Below are 21,950 nucleotides of genomic sequence, written 5' to 3'. Positions count from 1 at the left end.
ATTTGGACCAGGAATCGGGTTGCCAGATTTGGATGCCACATTGTTTTAGAGGCCAAACCATTGACAAAAAGACAAACCTTTTGAAAATCGGATGAGATTTGACCGATTTATGGGAGTGTAAGGTTTGGCCTATATCTATATAAGATAAATATCCTAAATATCCTATCCTATCCTACCCTCAAATGAGGGCACAATTTTCACATGAATTTGGACCAGGAATCGGGTTGCCAGATTTGGATGCCACATTGTTCTAGAGGCCAAACCATTGACAAAAAGACAAACCTTTTGAAAATCGGATGAGATTTGACCGAGTTATGGGAGTGTAAAGTTTGGCCTATATCTATATAGGATATTTGAGGGTACAATTTGCACATGGATTTGGACCAGGAATCGGGTTGCTAGATTTGGATGCTTCATTGTTCTAGAGGCCAAACCATTGACAAAAAGACAAACCTTTTGAATATCGGATGAAATTTGACCGAGTTATGGGAGTGTAAAGTTTGGCCTATATCTATAGAGGATAGTTGAGGGTACAATTTTCACATGAATTTGGACCAGGAATCGGGTTGCCAGATTTGGATGCCACATTGTTCTAGAGGCCAAACCATTGACAAAAAGACAAACCTTTTGAAAATCGGATGAAATTTGACCGAGTTATGGGGGTGTAAAGTTTGGCCTATATCTATATAGAATAGTTGAGGGTACAATTTTCACATGAATTTGGACCAGGAATCGGGTTGCCAGATTTGGATGCCACATTGTTATAGAGGCCAAACCATTGACAAAAAGACAAACCTTTTGAAAATCGGATGAAATTTGACCGAGTTATGGGGGTGTAAAGTTTGGCCTATATCTATATAGAATAGTTGAGGGTACAATTTTCACATGAATTTCGACCAGGAATCGGGTTGCCAGATTTGGATGCCACATTGTTATAGAGTCCAAACCATTGACAAAAAGACAAACCTTTTGAAAATCGGATGAGATTTGACCGAGTTATGGAGGTGTAACGTTTGGCCTATATCTATATGGGATATTTGAGGGTACAATTTTCACATGAATTTGGACCAGGAATCGGGTTGACAGATTTGGATGCCACATTGTTCCAGAGGCCAAACCATTGACAAAAATACAAACCTTTTGAAAATCGGATGAGATTTGACCGATTTATGGGAGTGTAAGGTTTGGCCTATATCTATATAAGATAAATATCCTAAATATCCTATCCTATCCTACCCTCAAATGAGGGTACAATTTTCACATGAATTTGGACCAGGAATCGGGTTGACAGATTTGGATGCCACATTGTTCCAGAGGCCAAACCATTGACAAAAAGACAAACCTTTTGAAAATCGGATGAGATTTGACCGATTTATGGGAGTGTAAGGTTTGGCCTATATCTATATAGGATAAATATCCTAAATATCCTATCCTATCCTACCTTCAAATGAGGGCACAATTTTCACATGAATTTGGACCAGGAATCGGGTTGCCAGATTTGGATGCCACATTGTTCTAGAGGCCAAACCATTGACAAAAAGACAAACCTTTTGAAAATCGGATGAGATTTGACCGAGTTATGGGAGTGTAAAGTTTGGCCTATATCTATATAGGATATTTGAGGGTACAATTTGCACATGGATTTGGACCAGGAATCGGGTTGCCAGATTTGGATGCTTCATTGTTCTAGAGGCCAAACCATTGACAAAAAGACAAACCTTTTGAATATCGGATGAAATTTGACCGAGTTATGGGGGTGTAAAGTTTGGCCTATATCTATAGAGGATAGTTGAGGGTACACTTTTCACATGAATTTCGACCAGGAATCGGGTTGCCAGATTTGGATGCCACATTGTTATAGAGTCCAAACCATTGACAAAAAGACAAACCTTTTGAAAATCGGATGAAATTTGACCGAGTTATGGGGGTGTAAAGTTTGGCCTATATCTATAGAGGATAGTTGAGGGTACACTTTTCACATGAATTTCGACCAGGAATCGGGTTGCCAGATTTGGATGCCACATTGTTATAGAGTCCAAACCATTGACAAAAAGACAAACCTTTTGAAAATCGGATGAGATTTGACCGATTTATGGGAGTGTAAGGTTTGGCCTATATCTATATAGGATAAATATCCTAAATATCCTATACTATCCTACCCTCAAATGAGGATTCAATTTTCACATGAATTTGGACCAGGAATCGGGTTGCCAGATTTGGACGCCACATTGTTCTAGAGGCCAAACCATTGACAAAAAGACAAACCTTTTGCAAATCGGATGAAATTTGACCGAGTTATGGGGGTGTAAAGTTTTTGCTATATCTATATAGGATAGTTGAGGGTACAATTTTCACATGAATTTCGACCAGGAATCGGGTTGCCAGATTTGGATGCCACATTGTTATAGAGTCCAAACCATTGACAAAGAGACAAACCTTTTGAATATCGGATGAGATCTGATTGAGTTATGGGAGTGTAAAGTTTGGCCTATATCTATATAGGATAGTTGAGGGTACAATTTTCACATGAATTTCGACCAGAAATCCGGTTGCCAGATTTGGATGCCACATTGTTCTAGAGGCCAAACCATTGACAAAAAGACAAACCTTTTGAAAATCGGATGAGATTTGACCGAGTTATGGAGGTGTAACGTTTGGCCTATATCTATATAGGATATTTGAGGGTACAATTTTCACATGAATTTCGACCAGGAATCGGGTTGCCAGATTTGGATGCCACATTGTTATAGAGTCCAAACCATTGACAAAAAGACAAACCTTTTGAAAATCGGATGAGATTTGACCGAGTTATGGGAGTGTAAAATTTGGCCTATATCTATATAGGATATTTGAGGGTACAATTTGCACATGGATTTGGACCAGGAATCGGGTTGCCAGATTTGGATGCTACATTGTTATAGAGGCCAAACCATTGACAAAAAGACAAACCTTTTGAATATCGGATGAAATTTGACCGAGTTATGGGGGTGTAAAGTTTGGCCTATATCAATATAGGATAGTTGAGGGTACAATTTTCACATGAATTTCGACCAGAAATCGGGTTGCCAGATTTGGATGCCACATTGTTCTAGAGTCCAAACCATTGACAAAAAGACAAACCTTTTGAAAATCGGATGAGATTTGACCGAGTTATGGGAGTGTAAAATTTGGCCTATATCTATATAGGATATTTGAGGGTACAATTTGCACATGGATTTGGACCAGGAATCGGGTTGCCAGATTTGGATGCTACATTGTTATAGAGGGCAAACCATTGACAAAAAGACAAACCTTTTGAATATCGGATGAAATTTGACCGAGTTATGGGGGTGTAAAGTTTGGCCTATATCAATATAGGATAGTTGAGGGTACAATTTTCACATGAATTTCGACCAGAAATCCGGTTGCCAGATTTGGATGCCACATTGTTCTAGAGGCCAAACCATTGACAAAAAGACAAACCTTTTGAAAATCGGATGAGATTTGACCGATTTATGGGAGTGTAAGGTTTGGCCTATATCTATATAGGATAAATATCCTAAATATCCTATCCTATCCTACCCTCAAATGAGGGTACAATTTTCACATGAATTTCGACCAGGAATCGGGTTGCCAGATTTGGATGCCACATTGTTATAGAGTCCAAACCATTGACAAAGAGACAAACCTTTTGAATATCGGATGAGATCTGATCGAGTTATGGGAGTGTAAAGTTTGGCCTATATCTATATAGGATATTTGAGGGCACAATTTTCAGATGAATTTGGACCAGGAATCGGGTTGCCAGATTTGGATGCCACATTGTTCTAGAGGCCAAACCATTGACAAAAAGACAAACCTTTTGAAAATCGGATGAGATTTGACCGATTTATGGGAGTGTAAGGTTTGGCCTATATCTATATAGGATAAATATCCTAAATATCCTATCCTATCCTACCCTCAAATGAGGGTACAATTTTCACATGAATTTCGACCAGGAATCGGGTTGCCAGATTTGGATGCCACATTGTTATAGAGTCCAAACCATTGACAAAGAGACAAACCTTTTGAATATCGGATGAGATCTGATCGAGTTATGGGAGTGTAAAGTTTGGCCTATATCTATATAGGATATTTGAGGGCACAATTTTCAGATGAATTTGGACCAGGAATCGGGTTGCCAGATTTGGATGCCACATTGTTCTAGAGGCCAAACCATTGACAAAAAGACAAACCTTTTGAATATCGGATGAGATCTGATCGAGTTATGGGAGTGTAAAGTTTGGCCTATATCTATATAGGATAGTTTAGGGTACAATTTTCACATGAATTTCGACCAGGAATCGGGTTGCCAGATTTGGATGCCACATTGTTATAGAGTCCAAACCATTGACAAAGAGACAAACCTTTTGAATATCGGATGAGATCTGATCGAGTTATGGGAGTGTAAAGTTTGGCCTATATCTATATAGGATATTTGAGGGCACAATTTTCAGATGAATTTGGACCAGGAATCGGGTTGCCAGATTTGGATGCCACATTGTTCTAGAGGCCAAACCATTGACAAAAAGACAAACCTTTTGAAAATCGGATGAGATTTGACCGAGTTATGGGAGTGTAAAGTTTGGCCTATATCTATATAGGATAGTTGAGGGTACAATTTTCACATAAATTTCGACCAGGAATCGGGTTGCCAGATTTGGATGCCACATTGTTATAGAGTCCAAACCATTGACAAAAAGACAAACCTTTTGAAAATCGGATGAGATTTGACGGAGTTATGGTAGTGTAAAGTTTGGCCTATATCTATAAAGGATATTTGAGGGTACAATTTTCACATGAATTTGGACTAGGAATCGGGTTGCCAGATTTGGATACCACATTGTTCTAGAGGCCAAACAATTGACAAAAACACAAACCTTTTGAAAATCGGATGAGATTTGACCGAGTTATGGGAGTGTAAAGTTTGGCCTATATCAATATAGGATATTTGAGGGTACAATTTTCACATGAATTTCGACCAGCAATCGGGTTGCCAGATTTGGATGCCACATTGTTCTAGAGGTTAAACCATTGACAAAAAGACAAACCTTTTGAAAATAGGATGAAATTTGACCGAGTTATGGGAGTGGAATGTTTGGCACATGTCTATATAGAATATTTGACGGTGCACTTTTCACATGAATTTCGACCAAGAATCGGATTGCTAGATTTCGATGCCAAATTGTTCGCGAGGCCAAACTATTGACAAAAAGACGAACCTCTTAAAAATCGGTTGAGATTTGACCGAGCTATAGTGTTAGGAAGTTTGACCTATGTCTATATATAATATTTTAAGGTAACATTGAATGAATCAAATTCGACGATCATGTTGCCCAGGATAAATAGTTTAGATATTATATGTACATGTATATTTGTTAAGACACAAAATTATTAAAAACGAGAAAGAATGGCTATCTTTGGCACGCCAAAGATCTAATACCCTTGCAGACCCAACCTTTTCATAATGATCATAGTGCTTTGCCCCTATCTAAGAAGTACCGGGAAAATAGTAACTGCCGAGTTTGGTCAAGATATCTTGATAAACAAAATGTTTTTTCATACAACTTAATTTTCGACCGAACGTTCCTATGGCAGCTATATGACATAGTGGTCCGATCTTATTAGGATTTTGCATATATATGAGGAGTAAAGTAAAACTAATAAGTGCCGAGTTTGGTCAAGATATCTTGATAAACAAAATGTTTTTTCATACAAAAACTTAATTTTCGACCGATCGTTCCTATGGCAGCTATATGATATAGTGGTTTTCACATATGTGCTGCGTGCAACAGAAAGAGGGAGTTCTGCAAAGTTTCATTAAGATAGCTTTAAAACTGAGGGACTAGTTCGCATAGAAACAGACAGACGGACAGACGGACATGACTATATCGATTCGGCTGTTGATGCTGATTAAGAATATATATACTTTATGGGGTCGGAGTATAATACCCTCTGCAAGAGTATAAAAAAGGGCGTTTATTTTAGAATCTTCATCTAAAAGACAATTTTTAATGAACATTATTATTATAATAATATATAAATTATTTTGTGTACTTACCTTAATGATGCCAATAAAACCACTTGTTGTTGTCGATGTAATCAATTTGTAAATTTCTGTTACATAACAAATGTACTTGTTGGTCCAGCAGTTGTCACTACTCTTTACTCTTCTTATTGGTATTGTTGCTGTAATGCCATCTCACTTTCTCTCACTTGTATGTTGCTTAAATTCTTTTAATCGCTAAATGCACATTAATACGTTACCCCTAGCACGAAAACCTTGCAGCTTCAACTGAAGCCCAAATGCAAAGCGCTGCTCTATTTATACTGATCTCTTCTTCTTTCAATCGTACTTGTTGATCCAGCAGTTGTCATTACTCTTCACTCTTCATATTAGTAGTATTCCTGCAGTGCCATCTCGCTTCCTCTTGCATGTGATCTGCTTACATTCTATTAGACGTGTACTTGCACATAAATACGCAGCCCTTAGCCGGGCCTTCTTGCAGCGTCAACTGAAGTTTAACTGCAAAGCGCTGCTCTATTTATACTATTGACTCTTCTTCTTTCAATCGTGAAGCTCAAATGCCCAGCGCTCTCGTTAAAAAAAATTTTGTCTTCTGCTGCATGCAATTCCATATTAATAAGCAGCCCCTCGCCGGCACGCCTTGAAGCTTTAACTGAAGTCCAATCGCACAGCATTGCTCTATTTATACTGTCCACTCTTCTTCTTTCAATCGTACTTGTTGATCCAGCAGTTGTCATTACTCCTCACTCTTCATATTATTATTGTTCCTACATTGCCATCTCGCTTCCTCTCACATACGATCTGCTCACATGCCTTCAAACACGTAAATGCATATTTATACGCGACCCCTAGCAAGGCCACCTTGCAGATTCCACTGGAATCCAATTTCAAAGTGGTGCTCTATTTATACTGTTGACTCTCCTTCTTTCCACCGCAGTTTTTGATCCAGTAGTTGGCATTACTCCTTACTCTTATTAGTATTGTTGCTGAATCGTTTTCTCTTACATGTGGTCTGCTCACATTCTTTTAAATGCGTAAATGCATATTAATACGCAGCCCTTAGCTAGGTCACCTTGCTGCTTCAACTGAAGTCCAAATGCAAAGCGCTGTTCTATTTATACTGTTGACTCTTCTTCTTTCAATCGTACTCGATGATCCAACAGTAGTCATTACTCCTCACTCTTCTTTTTTAATTGTTCCTGCACTGCCATCTCCCTTCCTCTCACTTGTGATCTGCTTCCATTCCGTTAAACACTTAAATGCACATTAATACGTAAACCTTGGCACGGCCGCCTTGCAGCTTCTACTGAAGTCCACCCGCAAAGCGCAGCTCTTTTTATACTGTTGACTCTTCTTCTTTAAGTGGTGAAAAAATGTTGTCTGATCTCTTCTGCAACTATCATCATCTCACTCGCTCTTACATCACTGCTTATCTAAAGTTTCGGTAATTTCTTGTTTGATTAATTGTGATTTCTTTAGACCAAAGTAGTTGCGCCTCTTCAATTTTATGGCTTGGGTATTCAAATTCTTAATTTTTTCGCAAAATTAAAGCTTCAACTGGAAATAGGAATATATTAATTACGGTATGCCTTGTAAAGGCATAAGTTGAAATATATAAGTATATAAGTAATATTAAAGTAATAAGTACGAGTAAATTTATATGGTGTTAGCGAATACCATAGGACACCAAATTTAAAAAGGCCATGAAGATATGACAATATTCATTTCGGACTATGTCTGTATGGGATATTTAAGGGTACCATTTTTATATGAATTTTGACAGAACTAAATGCCAAATAGATTTAGAGGCTTTACCATGAAACCATGTCTTAAATAATTTTTCATATATACCTTTGGAAAATAATTCGGAAACATGAGCCACCAAATCTTTGACGCCGATTTCCACAAAGGAGCAATGCAGTTTTCGAAATGAATTTGAACATAGACCTTTGAAATTGAGTTTAAGGGCGATCGGACGGTGAACAAAAAAGTTCCATAAACACGTTTATCGCGATTTTTCAACACATGCAGGTGGAATTTCACGAAACCACAAATCACAAAAGGTGAGTGCAGTGAAAATTTCAGCTTCCTAGCTAGGGTTGGGGCAATCAGTAAGTTAGCCAGGAAAAATAGTTTTATACATAGAGATGTAAACATGTATACAATTAGATAGAGAGCGGAAGCAGCGAAAGATAGAACACAAGTTAGTTAGAGTGAGAGTATGATCGGGGATACAGTTTATTCAGTCAAAACGTGAAAGACAGTAGAAGACACTAGAATTCATCAGAATTGCGGAGAATGGTAATATATAACAAAATACTCTGTGCAGCGGTAAGTGAAATTGGCATTAGATAAAATATATATACATATTTATAGAGACACACACAGATCCACATACATTCATACACACACTGGGGAGATGTGTGTGTGCGCGTTAGTGCACCGCTGGCAGCAGGCATAAACCAAGAAAGTGACAGTGACACTGTATAAAGCCCGCCCCAGGGCAATCCATACAAATCCCGCTTATAGTGGGTAAACTATACGCAACTGCTGCCTCTGGCAGCCGGAGTGTTATACAAATTAACAATATTTTAACAAAAAAAATTACCGCGTGCAGTGCGTGAGAACAAGTTCTTGCAAAACTTAAGCTGCGCTCAGCTGATCGCAACTCAAGTGCGTGTGTGTGTGCGCGAGTGCAGCAAAGCTTTCGCGAGAGAGCTTTCAGCTTGCAGCTGCACTGATAGTGCTGGCAAAACAGTCACTGCAGTGACAGTGCTGACACTAAAGTCACAATTTGTGATCAATCACTTGTTACAAAAATACGGGTTATTTTTGTAATTAAGTGTAAAAAACTTGTTTTGTTTTTATTTTTTATTCTTTTTTCTCCCTGTGGGGAAAAAATTATAACAAAGTAAAGAACAATGGCTACAAACAACCGACCCCAAAATAACGAAGAAATTCATTCGCCAATCTACCCGCTGCCGAACAGCTCAATAATATCCCCTACAAATATAGCCGCTAATGTCGATCGCCTCGACGGAAGCAGGCCACTGGAAGATTTTTACCAATATTACAACAACGTGCTCGCCAGTAGTGCAAACCGGAACGGCGCCTCCACCTCGCTATCAGCCGGTACCCAGCAATGCTCGACTTGGCAACCGCAACAGCACGGCACTGTCAGCACAACGACAGCAACAACCACCACAACCACAGCGTCATCCAGCAGCGGCTGCAGGACATCTGCCTCAACAGGCACAAGCCGCGCCGCTTTAGAGCCCATCGGGACCCGCCCCAAAGCCGCCAATCCGACCTTGCAGTCCACCCCTTATGGCACCCAGGCAGCTGGTTCTTGTGTCACAAACCCCCCTCTGCCTCCCATAAAGAACGCAGGTGCTACGCTAGCCTTCGAAGAGCCACTGGTAGATTGGCAAACGGTTTCCGCAAAAAAACGGCGTGGGACTACATTATTATCCGAAGGCGTAAAAAAAGGGAAGCAACTAAATAACCGCAACACCAGCCGCGCTGGAGCTAAGCCCGCAACTCCCAGTACCGCTTCGGCAATTAGCAACAGATATGCCTCCCTTGAGCCTCAGGAAGACGCCTCTGTAATCGATGACGGCGAGATGGACACTGCCGACGAAGCGCCTCCAGTCACAGACCAACAACAATCAGCGAAAAAGATCTCCAAACCCAGGCCGATAACAGTCCCTGGAGTCAGCGATATTGTCGCAATGGAGCGAACCATAGATCAGGCAGTGGGCGCAGACGCCTATGAATTCAAGGTCTCTCCCTCTGGCTATCTAAGAATTTACGCCAAAGATGCCGACACCCACAGAGCAATTGTCCGCAAGCTCACTGAAGTGAGAGTGCAATTTACCCACTTCTGCCTAAAGGAAGACAGACCATACCGCGTTGTGGTTAAAAATCTGGCCGCTTCCACTCCCAGAAGCCAGATTGAAGCTGCCTTTACATCGCACGGCCATATTGTGACGAACCTTTACAACCCGGGCGCCAGACAGCCAACAAGTGATGCAGACTCCACCAACGACTTTCCAAGTCGCAACTTCTGGTTTGTCGATCTCAAGCAGTCTCTTAACAACAGGGAAGCGCTGCGGCTCAACAAGGTTGGCCGCCAACGGGTCACTATTGAGCTTCCGAGGAAGAACAATAGTATAAGGCAGTGTTTCCGCTGCTTCGAGTTCGACCACACCAAAAACTACTGTCTCAAACAGCCCAAGTGTGGTAGGTGCGGTCAGTCCCATTGGACAAACTCCGAGCAGTGCCAGGCCAAAACAGTGGCAGACCTGCGATGCTCCAACTGCGAGGGAAACCATGCTGCTTCCTATAAAGGTTGCAAAAGCTATCAGGTGAGACTAAATGCCAGGCAGCCGGCCATCAATGTCTCCCCTCCTACACGATATAGCCATCCTCAAAATACACGAAGAACCACTCAGCAGTTCGTACCTTCCCGAATTGTGCAACAGGGCCTGTCGTATGCTGATGCGCTACGGCCAGGCCATCATGTACAAGTCCGCCAACCCCCAGCGCGCACTCTTCAGCCCACCGTCAATCCAATGCAGCTCCAACAACCACTGCAAGGACCTCAGGAGCAAGACGCTTCCCTTGGAGGCATCCTTCAAAACCTCCAGCAGTCCATTGCAGCACTGAATGCCGCAGTTGCAACCATTCTGGTTAGCATTAAAGAGCTAAAGGATGCGCAAGGTTCCCCGCAGCTTAGATTCCCAAAAAGCCGCAAATAATGGCTACCCAGTTACGTCTCGGATCGTGGAACGCTCGTGGCATCCTCCAAAATGCTAACGAGCTCAAGCTTTTTCTGAAAAAGCATGATGTAGACATCATGCTCATCTCAGAAACACATCTGCACACAAACTTGTACCTAACAATGGAGGGGTACGTCTGCTACCGTGCGGATCACCCTACAGGACGAGCCAGAGGTGGTGCTGTAGTGCTGGCAAAGCAGGATTTAGCACACTACCATCTACACACAGTGACCTCCAGCGACACACAGCTGGCTGCTATCATGGTGGAGACTCCCTTGGGCGAAATCCTCGTTGCGGCAGCATACCTACCACCAAACATCCCCTGGAACCGAGCGGAATTTGATTCCCTGTTTGGCCAGCTTGGCCCCAAATTCATCGTTGGAGGCGACTTCAACGCTAAGCACAGACTGTGGGGAAACTACAGAGCTGACAGCAGAGGCACTGCGCTCCATGAGGCGCTCACTCCCTGCTCAGCCCAGGTACTGGCCACCGGTAGACCTACCCACTTTCCGTACAACCGGCAAAGTACGCCTTCCTGTATCGACTTTTTTATATTCAAGGGCATCCCCAACAGCGTACTATCGGTTCGCGAAGAGTATGATCTATCTTCCGACCATCTGCCACTCCTCACAACGATCAACACGGCTGCACAAAGGATCCCAAAAAAGCGCAGGCTTGTCCTCCCTGGGTCGAACATCCAACGATTTAAGGCCGAACTAAATAGCTTGATCAACCTAAACACGCAGATTCTGTCAGTTGAGGACGTCGACGCTGCAGTACAAACCCTGTTGGACCAAGTACATGCCGCAGCCGCCAACGCTGCGCCCGCACATATCTACTCAGCCCCTACAAGCCAGCGGCCAAGGACGTTTTCCCCCATATTGGAAGGTCTTCTCGCCCTAAAAAAGCGACTGAGGAGGGAGTATGTCCGTACCCAGGACCCCACGATTGACAGGATCTATCGTCGTATTGCTAACAGGGTCAGGAAGGAGCTGATTATCTCGAAAAGAAATGCCACAGACACCATGCTGGAGGAAGCAACGGCAGACGAGAGCTCCAAATTCGCGCTGTGGAAACTTAGCAGTCGATACAAGCGGCAAGCTGCGCCAAAGTTCCCCGTTCGACTTCCCGATGACACCTGGGCCAGATCACCAATGGACAGAGCCGAAGCCTTTGCCTGCAACTTGGAGGAGCGCTTCAAGCCGTTTGAGACCGCATCGCATGGAAGGATACAGCGAGTCGCGCAAATCCTGGAGGCGCCACTCCAAATGTCACTCCCTGTATCGCCAATCACCTTCCAAGAAGTAGAGCAGGAGATGAAGAGATTAAAAAGCAGCAAAGCCCCTGGGGAAGATCGGTTGGACAACCAGACAATCAAGCTACTGCCATACAAGGCGGTGCTTTTTCTCGTCGCCATTTTTAATGCAGCTCTTCGGCTAGGTTACTTTCCAGTGGCTTGGAAGAAGGCACATATAATCATGTTGCACAAGAGCGGAAAGCCCCCTAATCAACTGGGATCCTATCGCCCCATCAGCCTCCTGCCTGCCTTTGGTAAGATTCTGGAAAGGTGCATCCTCAGAAGGGTCCTGGATACCCCGGAAATAAAACGCTTGATCCCGAAGTTCCAGTTTGGGTTTCGACTCAAACACGGTACCCCTGAGCAACTACATCGGGTCACAAATTATATTTTGGACGGCTTTCACAGGAAAGAGTATGTGGTGGCAGCATACCTCGACATCCAAGAAGCCTTCGACCGGGTGTGGCACGCAGGACTCCTCTCCAAGATAAAGGACAAATTGAATCCGCAGCTATTTAGCACCATTGCGAGCTTCCTAACTGAGAGAACCTTTCAAGTGGTGCAGGATGGAGTAGCCTCTCAAACCAAACGCATAAAAGCGGGCGTTCCACAAGGCAGCGTCTTGGGTCCCACGCTATATAGCCTGTTTACACATGACATGCCCACAGCAAATGCAAGCAGACGGAATGATCGGCAGGACCTTCTGGTGGCCACGTTTGCTGACGACACGGCAATCCTTGCAAAAAACAAATGTGTGTACGTGGCAACTGACCTCTTGCAGGAATACCTCAAGCGATTTGAAAACTGGGCTTGTAGATGGAACATCGCAGTGAACCCTGGAAAGTGCGCCACGGTTACCCACACTCTACGCAAGGACTCATGCCCCGGACTTTTTCTTCATGGTGAGCTTCTAGAGCAATATCGTCAACACAAGTACCTAGGTGTCACTCTCGACAGACGACTTACATTTAGTAAGCACGTCTCTGCAGTAACGAGCAACATCAAATCTAAGATAAGGCGAATGAGCTGGCTCCTCAACTCCAAAAACAAACTCTCGCTCCGAAACAAGGTCCTAATCTACAAGGTAATCCTTGCCCCAGTGTGGCGTTACGGGCTTCAAGTTTACGGTATAGCTGCAAAAACACACCTGAACAAAATTCGCATCATTCAGGCCAAAACCCTGCGCAAAATAACTGGAGCCGAATGGTATATTCGCACACGCGACATCGCCAAGGACCTCAAGGTTCCAATGGTGGGCGACGTAGTCAACAGGCAAGCAGCGAGCTACTCAACAAAGCTCCACAACCATCCAAACATCCTGGCGAGGAGCCTGCTAAGGAGGCGAAGAAGAAGGCGACTGAAGAGGACCTACCCAACCGACCTAATCGATCGTTATGTATAGGTGACAAGCTTCGTTAATTACACCAAAATATGTTTCTATAATCTGTTAACCTAATTGTATAACTAATTGTAAAACCACAATCATCGCTAAGCTAAGTAATTATGTCACTCTGATAAAAGTTGCTAACATAGAGTAACAGGATACCAGATTTCTTAATAAACTAAATATAATTAAAAAAAAAAAAAAAAAAAAAAAAACAAAGGAGCAATGCAGTTTTCGAAATGAATTTGAACATAGACCTTTGAAATTGAGTTTAAGGGCGATCGGACGGTGAACAAAAAAGTTCCATAAACACGTTTATCGCGATTTTTCAACACATGCAGGTGGAATTTCACGAAACCACAAATCACAAAAGGTGAGTGCAGTGAAAATTTCAGCTTCCTAGCTAGGGTTGGGGCAATCAGTAAGTTAGCCAGGAAAAATAGTTTTATACATAGAGATGTAAACATGTATACAATTAGATAGAGAGCGGAAGCAGCGAAAGATAGAACACAAGTTAGTTAGAGTGAGAGTATGATCGGGGATACAGTTTATTCAGTCAAAACGTGAAAGACAGTAGAAGACACTAGAATTCATCAGAATTGCGGAGAATGGTAATATATAACAAAATACTCTGTGCAGCGGTAAGTGAAATTGGCATTAGATAAAATATATATACATATTTATAGAGACACACACAGATCCACATACATTCATACACACACTGGGGAGATGTGATTGCCATGCTACATACATGGATTTAGTTAGGATGGTGCAATCCATTAAACTAGAACCGACCACGTTGGACGTTTTATAATTTATCAAAATGAGAATTGATGCGCACTGCACAGCGTTCAAGTATTTGTCATTGGCTCCGGCTTTGGCTGCGGCGCCAAGCTCCTGCAGCGCATTCCGCACGCTTCAACCTGGGCGACTGCCAAGCTGCACCTCTAGGCGCATCCCTTGGGACCAAGTGGCCGCATGCCACACGACATGCCGTCGTAAATACCAAAAATGCTTCGGCAAATATTTAGCTGCACTCTTAGTGACACGCGCGCGTGTTTACCCCCTTAAGCACCAAACTTGACTCCACAACAAGGCGAACGGAACGGGAACGGGTGCAGCTTTAAGTTGGCTGCATTTCAATTGTTGTGCAGCTTGTAGTTAAGTTTGTTGTGCTCCGGCTTGGGCTTGGGTCCAGACGAGTCCAGTTCGTGACTGCCGTTTCTTTATTTACGCTTGCATTTTCATTTGTGCTGTAAATAGCATTAAAAATAATTTTCCGGCTTAAAATGCATTACACACAGCGCTGACAGCCGACGGCTTATGCACTTAATGAAATGTACACGGCAATTGTCGTGCTAAAGAAAGACACGCGCACACACAGGCGCACGGCATATGAAGATGGCAGCGTCTGCGGCTTTCAGCTCTGGTCAGGCCATAAATTGGGCCAACTTAAATTTCATTTCGCACATGCTGTAGCCAGCAAATCCACATTAAAGGCTTTTCCCAGCACACTCTACGTGCCTTCAATTCGACAAGTGGGCAAAGGACCTGAGACATGCGAGGAGAGGAGCCGCCCATTAAATGGCATATTATTTTGTACTTAAAGCAATTTAAAGCTGAAGAAGCTTATTTTCTTATTATAATTATTTTTTATATATGTTATTTATGTTATTAATTTTATTTATTATATTTACTTTATTTATATTATGTATTTTGTTTGTATTGTTCTCTTTATTTTTTATATTTGGTTAATTTTATTGTTCTTTCTTTGTCATAAATTTGTAGCACTGTTCAAATTTAATTTTACATAGCTGATTCTTAATACGATACTGCTAATTAATAAGACGTCAGGTCCAGGTATTACTTTCTATTTTATTAGGGCAATTTATGCAGCTGATTAAATTTAAGTATTTTGCACACTCGAAAAATCTAATCTTAATGACAGTTAATGGCTCTGGTCTGGGCATTGGCTCTTACAATTTTGATTTGTGAAAATTATTCAAGCGGCCGTATAATAATTAAAGCTCTGATTATAGCACATTTATTTGACTGCTAATTTAAACATTATGCGCAATTATTTTAAACGACTGAAAGACATTTGGCGTTTAGGCCAGAAACCAGTTGGCGTCTGGAAGCAAACATAATATTTAAATGGCGTAACTTGTTGACGAGACATGACCAGAAGATGTTGAGGTGCGGCTGCAATAATAAATCAAAATTAATTTATCTTGGCCAGAAGGAAATGCGTTCGGTAGCCAAAGGAATTTTCAATTACGTTGCAGTGCACAAAACAAAATGTCGAAATTAGTTATTAAACAAAGTTTTGCGACAGTCGATGCACAAAACCCAGAGACAGTTAACCAAGCAATGGAAATTACAAAGCCAGCTGCAGACAAGGATAAGAACAACAGGAAACGAGTGGCCAAGAAGACGTAATTAAATATTCAGGCAGCCAAATGAGCTCGGACAGGAAGAGGGCATCAACGAAACTGGCCAACAATTGGCTTGGAAAGCATTTGGCTAATCTCAAGTAAGTTCCGGCCGTCGGGTTAACAACAATGCCGATTCACTTGAACGTAACAATTTTAATAGACATCGCTAGCAGGCAGTCTTAATTTGAACAGGAGAACATCAAAATGCATAACATAAATTAGCTTCAAATGCCAGATGAGATCTACATATCTGTGGCCTAGGCATTTCTTGGCGCCGTCTGCTCCGCCCCGTCCTTTCCCAACTGCTGAAGCTCTCCCTCAGCTGCAGGGTCTCCAGCTGCTATTGTCACTGACTGTCGAACGGGAGGGACATCTGGCAATAAATTCATTTCGGCCATAAGCTTTTGGTAACAGGGATGATCTTTGCCGAAACCCGGCTCGACTTCTGCTGGTTCTTGTAATTCTTCAAAGCTGCTTCTCGATGTCGCCATGGAGCCCAGTAAAATCGGTGATCCTAAAGTGCTTCGGGCGGAGGCTTCACCAGGGCATTCCTCAAGCTCACAGCTTTCCATGCCCGGCATTGTCTCGTCCTTAATGCTGACCTCCGAGCTGATCATATCGCCGAACTCCTGGGCAATGAGGCGACGAGCAAGCGGCACTGACAAAAACTCCTTGTAGTGCAGCTTGCGACGACGCTCAAACTCCAGGCGACGCACCTTCTCATCCACCGATTCCGGATAGTCTTCGTCCACCGACGAATCGTCCGAGTCGGCATCCATGCCGAAAGCCGGCGTCTCCGATTGTGAGGCCAGGCGCAGCTTCTCCATCAGCGTGGCCGTGTCCAGATCATGCGGCAAGTCGTCATCAAACACAAACGGCGTCTTCGGCTCATCGATAATCATATGGCCGTAGTCCTTGTTGGCCGGATGAAAGGTCGCCAGAACATTCATCTCATCGAACTTGGCCGTCTTCAATATAACAGTGTCACCTAGATTGGCCCCAACCTTCAGTATGCCCCTCACGCTATCATTTCCCTCCATTTGTTTTCTGTAACTGCGACTAACTCTACAAAATATACGTATGATGAAAATACTAATTATTTTCCTTGAATTTTTTAATATTTTTATAACACTTGCAATTGTGTCTTTTATAATTTGGAAACTTTTACATGTTATGACAAGTGAGTCGCAGCCTAAACATGAAATGTTTTCCTCCAATAGATCGCCAGCTTTCGATTTAAATTGAGCCCGAGATAGCTTTACGATACACTTTTAAATTTCGAGGACCCGCGTCTGATTAATCTCTCGTTGGTTGGCTGTCAAGCACTTTATGGGCAAGGCGGGGCATCTAGTCGTTGGCTGCAATCGCTGACATCAGACCGCAAAGTAAACTCATTTTGACGTGTTCATCATCGGCAGCTGCAGCCATCGGCTATAGAGAGAAGCTGAGCGAGTTGGAGCAGTGCTTTATTATTGACCCGGGTTTCTATACCCATGCAGAGGGTATTATAATTTTGTCATGAAATGTGTGACGCACAAAAAGAGACATATCCGACCCCATAAAGTATATTCTTGATCAGTATCAGCAACCGAGTCGATATATTATTCATCTTGCAGTCTAACTCAACTTTAAAGCTATCTTTATGAAACTTTGCAGAAGTGCTTCTTTCTGTTGCAGGCAGTAAATATGTGGGAACCAGCTGAATCGGAAAACTATTTCATATAGCTACCATAGGAACGATCAGTCGAAAAGCAGATTGTTGTATGGTTACACGAGCACTATGCATGATCACTATGATCTGAAAGGGTATTAAATCTTCGGCATGCCGCAGATAGCCCCTTTTTTCTCGTTGTTGTTATTGATGTAAACATATTCATCATGGTATGCCAGAGAGTTGTTGCTGTTGTTCCAGAGTGGCAGCTGCCGCTTCAAAACTCTTGAGTGCACATATTTTTGCGCTGCACCGGGGAATGTGGGCAAAGAGCACATGTATTGCGAATTGATTGCAGCACATTATTTCACAATTTTGCCGGCGAATAAACAAGCGCTGGCTAGAGTCGAGTGGAAAAGGCCGGAACCGGGAGCCGGGTGCCGGGTGCCGGGAGCCAAGAGCCGGCACTCAGGCAAGCATATTACGAGCTGTTCTGCTTATCAGCTCAGCCAATGCGACAAACTACACGATAAAACCAACGACACGATGATGATGTTGCTCCAGATGATGATGATTGAATTGATGGCACGCACTGTGGAGTTTCGGCAGCTTTCGGGTAGCTGACATTTGGCTGCCCGGACAACTTTGATTGCTTGCCTTATGCAGAATGCAGCTATGGGCTAGCAGTCTAGTTCGATTTACGCAATTGCAGTTGCCCGATTGGATATCTTATGTAGTCACCGGAAGCCCGGTGCGAGGCCCGCTCCAAGCGGCAACATTGTGTGTGTGTATCTACGAAATACGCCAGCTACGTGCTACATAAGTAACAGCTGGGGTTAGTCTTCTGCAGCTGCAGCTGGCATCCGTTCGAGGCGCAGGATCTGGCTCCGGCTACTTGCTGTTGCCACATATCCACGCAATTTTATGGCAATCATAAATTGCACTTGATTTTTGGCTTTTCCGCAACACAATGCAGCATCCGTTCCGAGTTCGAGCTGTTGTCCGTATCCGCCCACAAAAACCCAATTGAAATTAGCTGTTGAGCCAATTTTGGGGCGTGTCCAGCTGTGGGTGAGAGGAGGAGGCTTTCCCGGTTATGCATATTTATTAAAAACTGTCTGCTGCGATTAAAAGCCAATCAGGCCAATTGCGAATTCCTTTTATTGGCCCCAGCTTTATAAATATTTAAAATTTAATTTCGCCCAACACGGCGCGTATACTTGATGCTGCTCTGGGTGTACGAATACATTTTTCTGCAGCTAGATTAAAATGTGTGTGTGTTTGTATTTGTGTGGCTGCGCATTTCTGCAGCAGTATCTGTAGCTCAATATGTATCTGTATACATATATAAAGGTGTGTGTGTGCCAGTTGAGCTCTCAGGTGGCTCGACTCCGGCTTTGGCTGTATGGCAATCGAAGCGTGAAACGTTGAAGGCAAACACGTTGAGCGCAAATGTAGCGCGTTTCCTTTTTGGCTTTTACGCTGTACTCCCAACCGGGACAAGGACCACAGCAAGGACTACAGCCAGTGGTAGCAGGAGAGTAGAGAGCAGTACCCAGTACAAAAACTCCATACCCAAACACTTATGTGGATGTGGGATGTGTGTGTGTAGGAGCGTGTGGCAGTTAGCTAGTGCTTGACAGCTTGGCAAACAGTTAAATAAAGTTGGCAGCTCTCCCGCTTTGTGGCCGGGTGACTGTTATCCTTGCATGGCAGTTAGCATGAGTACTTAATACTGAATGTGCACGATTTTGGCTTTATAACGAACTTTTGGCGAGATCCAAATGAAGCTCTATTTGAAAGTTTAAGGATCGCTTCTATTTTGCCAAATAAAAAGAAAATATTTTTTCCTAGCCAAACATTTATACACACAGAGATGCAGCCATAAACAGGCAAGCATAATTAGATTGCCGAGTTAATTTAATAAGGGTAATGTGGTTATTATTGGAAGCTTAAATAAATTAAAAACCGTGTAAACAAGAGTGGCCACTATTATGTTTTTGGTACAATTTAAGGCTCGAAAACATAAATAAGTATTGTACCAGATCCCCTCCCTCATTTGTATATACTACATTATATTCAAAGTGCTTTTACGAATTCTTACATTCCTTTATTTTGATAGCATTTCAATGTGATTTGTGTTTCAAGCCAAAAATACGTTTGTGCAGCCCCCAGGCATTGCAGAACCATTTTTTAGTGTGTAGAGTCGGGTTTTCGGATTTAGCAAGAGGGTCCACAGCTGCTGCAACAACCACCGCAAGGGCCACAGGCACTGCCGCCACAGCAACCGAAGCAGGGTCCTGTCGCATAGCACGGACCGCAAACATTAGGTCCAAAACATCCGCCGCCGCAGGGTCCACAGCAGCCACCGCAAGGTCCACAACACATGATTGCTCTGAAAATGATATTTAGAAATTATTTAATTTATTTTTCTAATTTTTTTTTTTTTTTTTTTTTTTAGCTTACCTGAAAACCAAAACAAATTGAGACTACGAAGAGAATTTAGGTGTTACTGTCTAGGCTTGATGTGTAAGAATGATGCCTTCTGGAAGTCGTCAAGTCCGCTCGGGCTGAGGGGATGGATTTTTCAGAGACGACTTGATGTGTGTAAAATTCATTGGAAATTTAAATATATCCATTTGCCCATTGTTTGGGTAAATATTATGCCAGCTGTTCACACTAAAGTCAAGGAAAATGAAAGCTAAGCTGCGAATATGCGAATTTTTATAAATCTACTTATCCAAAAACAAAACATATTAACTCGACTTATTGCTCGCGTAGTCAACACCTTTTGGCACTGGTTCAGCTGGATTTTCTCTAGCTGACAATTGCTGACAAAATTTCGAGTCCTATAGCAATTTCAGGGCACACAATAGAGCGCTAATGAATATGAATAACAAGAAACTCGTATGTGGCGACACGCACACAACTTGACAACAACAAACAGGGAAACAAACAAACAAACAGACAGACAGACAGACAGACAGAGAGACAGTTGGACTGGCATACAAAGCACTCGGAGCCGGGGACAAACTACTTACTTACTTACGAGTACTTTTGCCCACTTATGTGGGGCAACGGCAAACAAAGTTATGCGGCAAGTTGAGCCATTTGTTGTTGTTATTGTCCGCACTATGCAACTGTCTTTTCGCATAATGTCGCTGGTTGTTAAAGTTGCCTCCTTTTTTGTGCCGTGTAGTGCACAACTCACATAAATTACGCGCCAGCAAAAGTCACAGAATGTCAAATGCAGCAAACAAAAAAAAAAAAAAAAAAAAAAATAGTATAAAAGACAAGAAAAACTAAAATAAACGAAAAGGCAACCAAATTGCAACGACTAGACAAAAAGTGCAGCAAAAGTAAAAATGACGATTGCCCGCGGCTGAGTCATCGTTGGAGGCCCAACTCTAGGGCCAGAGCTCCAGAGTTTTGGCAGCTTTACGCCAGGAAATGCAACCAATTTGTAGGAAGCGTCTGCTCCTCCTTTATGTCCCTGGCCGTGGAGGTTCGTGGTTGTGGCCAGACCCGCGGCTCGATATGGCCTTCAAAACTGACAGCCAAGCGACAGCAGCCGTGGGCACCAAAAAATACACGCACACAAAAAACTAACTATGATTTATGGCACAGGAAATCGCAATAGAAAGTTTGCCAGCAGTGCGAATATACCGCCAATTAAATTGTTGAAAATATTAAGAGCTTGCATTGAGATTTCGCATGTAAGGAACAGGAGCAGGAAAAGAGGGAGCTCAAAATGTGACAAAATATTTTATATCTAAAGTGAAAAAGAAGGTTAAGCACTTTTATTTTTTAATCATAATTTTAATATAGAATATGTACTTATCGTTTATTTTCCTGCATAAAGATTTCGCATGACATTATTTATTATTATATTCTTTAAAAAAGGAAATACTAGGTTAAAGACTTCCTTGCTTAAACCAAATATTGAGATAGATTTCTTATTAAGGAATTTCTTATAAGAAGGTTTTGTATATGTCCTTTATTTTCTTGCAGGTCAATATTTATTTGTTTGTTAAATAGAAATTTTATTAAAAGTGAAATACTGGGTTAAAGACATTTTTTAGTTATAATCATAATCTTGACATTGAATAATATATTGAAGAATTCCTTATAAGAAAATCGGTTTTAGCTGTACTTAATTTTGTACCCGTCCCTTTTGTCCTTATGCCCTTATAAACTGCTTAGCTTGCAGTTGGAGCGAAAGTATGCTGCCTTATAAATTACAAAGTTGCCGGAAAATAAACGAACCGAAATCGTACATCGACTTGGAAAACTCATCGAATTTTTCTCCTTTTTTTTGTTGTCTTGGTAGGCGTGCGTAATGAAACTGAAAATAAA

At 42.3% G+C, this 21,950-nt stretch overlaps 2 protein-coding genes and 1 long non-coding RNA gene across 3 annotated transcripts in view; all 3 read right to left on the bottom strand.

The window, feature by feature from the left end:
• beat-IIIc (beaten path IIIc) overlaps positions 1-7,318 on the bottom strand; it is a 125,459-nt gene extending 118,141 nt beyond the window's left edge. Inside the window, exon 1 of the mRNA XM_032438792.2 lies at positions 6,080-7,318. The gene's annotated coding sequence lies outside the window, so the exon portion shown is untranslated. The remainder of the gene's footprint in view (positions 1-6,079) is intronic.
• Positions 7,319-16,076: 8,758 nt separating this feature from the next.
• On the bottom strand, positions 16,077-17,112 carry LOC6635716 (protein phosphatase inhibitor 2). The gene has a single exon (XM_002059117.4). It carries the CDS (start codon positions 16,981-16,983, stop codon positions 16,201-16,203), a length of 783 nt encoding a protein of 260 aa, XP_002059153.1. The 5' UTR covers positions 16,984-17,112; the 3' UTR covers positions 16,077-16,200.
• Positions 17,113-19,682: 2,570 nt separating this feature from the next.
• On the bottom strand, positions 19,683-20,328 carry LOC26530884 (uncharacterized). The gene is made up of 2 exons (XR_001449709.3): positions 20,061-20,328; positions 19,683-19,989 (listed from the first exon to the last, which is right to left on the bottom strand). It is a non-coding gene; the product is annotated as an uncharacterized lncRNA (long non-coding RNA).
• Positions 20,329-21,950: the final 1,622 nt, after the last annotated feature.

Source organism: Drosophila virilis, chromosome 4 (genome assembly GCF_030788295.1).
Source record: "Drosophila virilis strain 15010-1051.87 chromosome 4, Dvir_AGI_RSII-ME, whole genome shotgun sequence".
Classification (NCBI taxonomy): domain Eukaryota; kingdom Metazoa; phylum Arthropoda; class Insecta; order Diptera; family Drosophilidae; genus Drosophila; species Drosophila virilis.
This window is presented reverse-complemented; position numbering and strand designations above follow the sequence as displayed.

Coding starts and splice junctions, on each gene's coding strand:
- LOC6635716 (XM_002059117.4), bottom strand. CDS start 16,983: ATGGAGGGAAATGATAGCGTGAGGGGCATACTGAAGGTTGGGGCCAAT.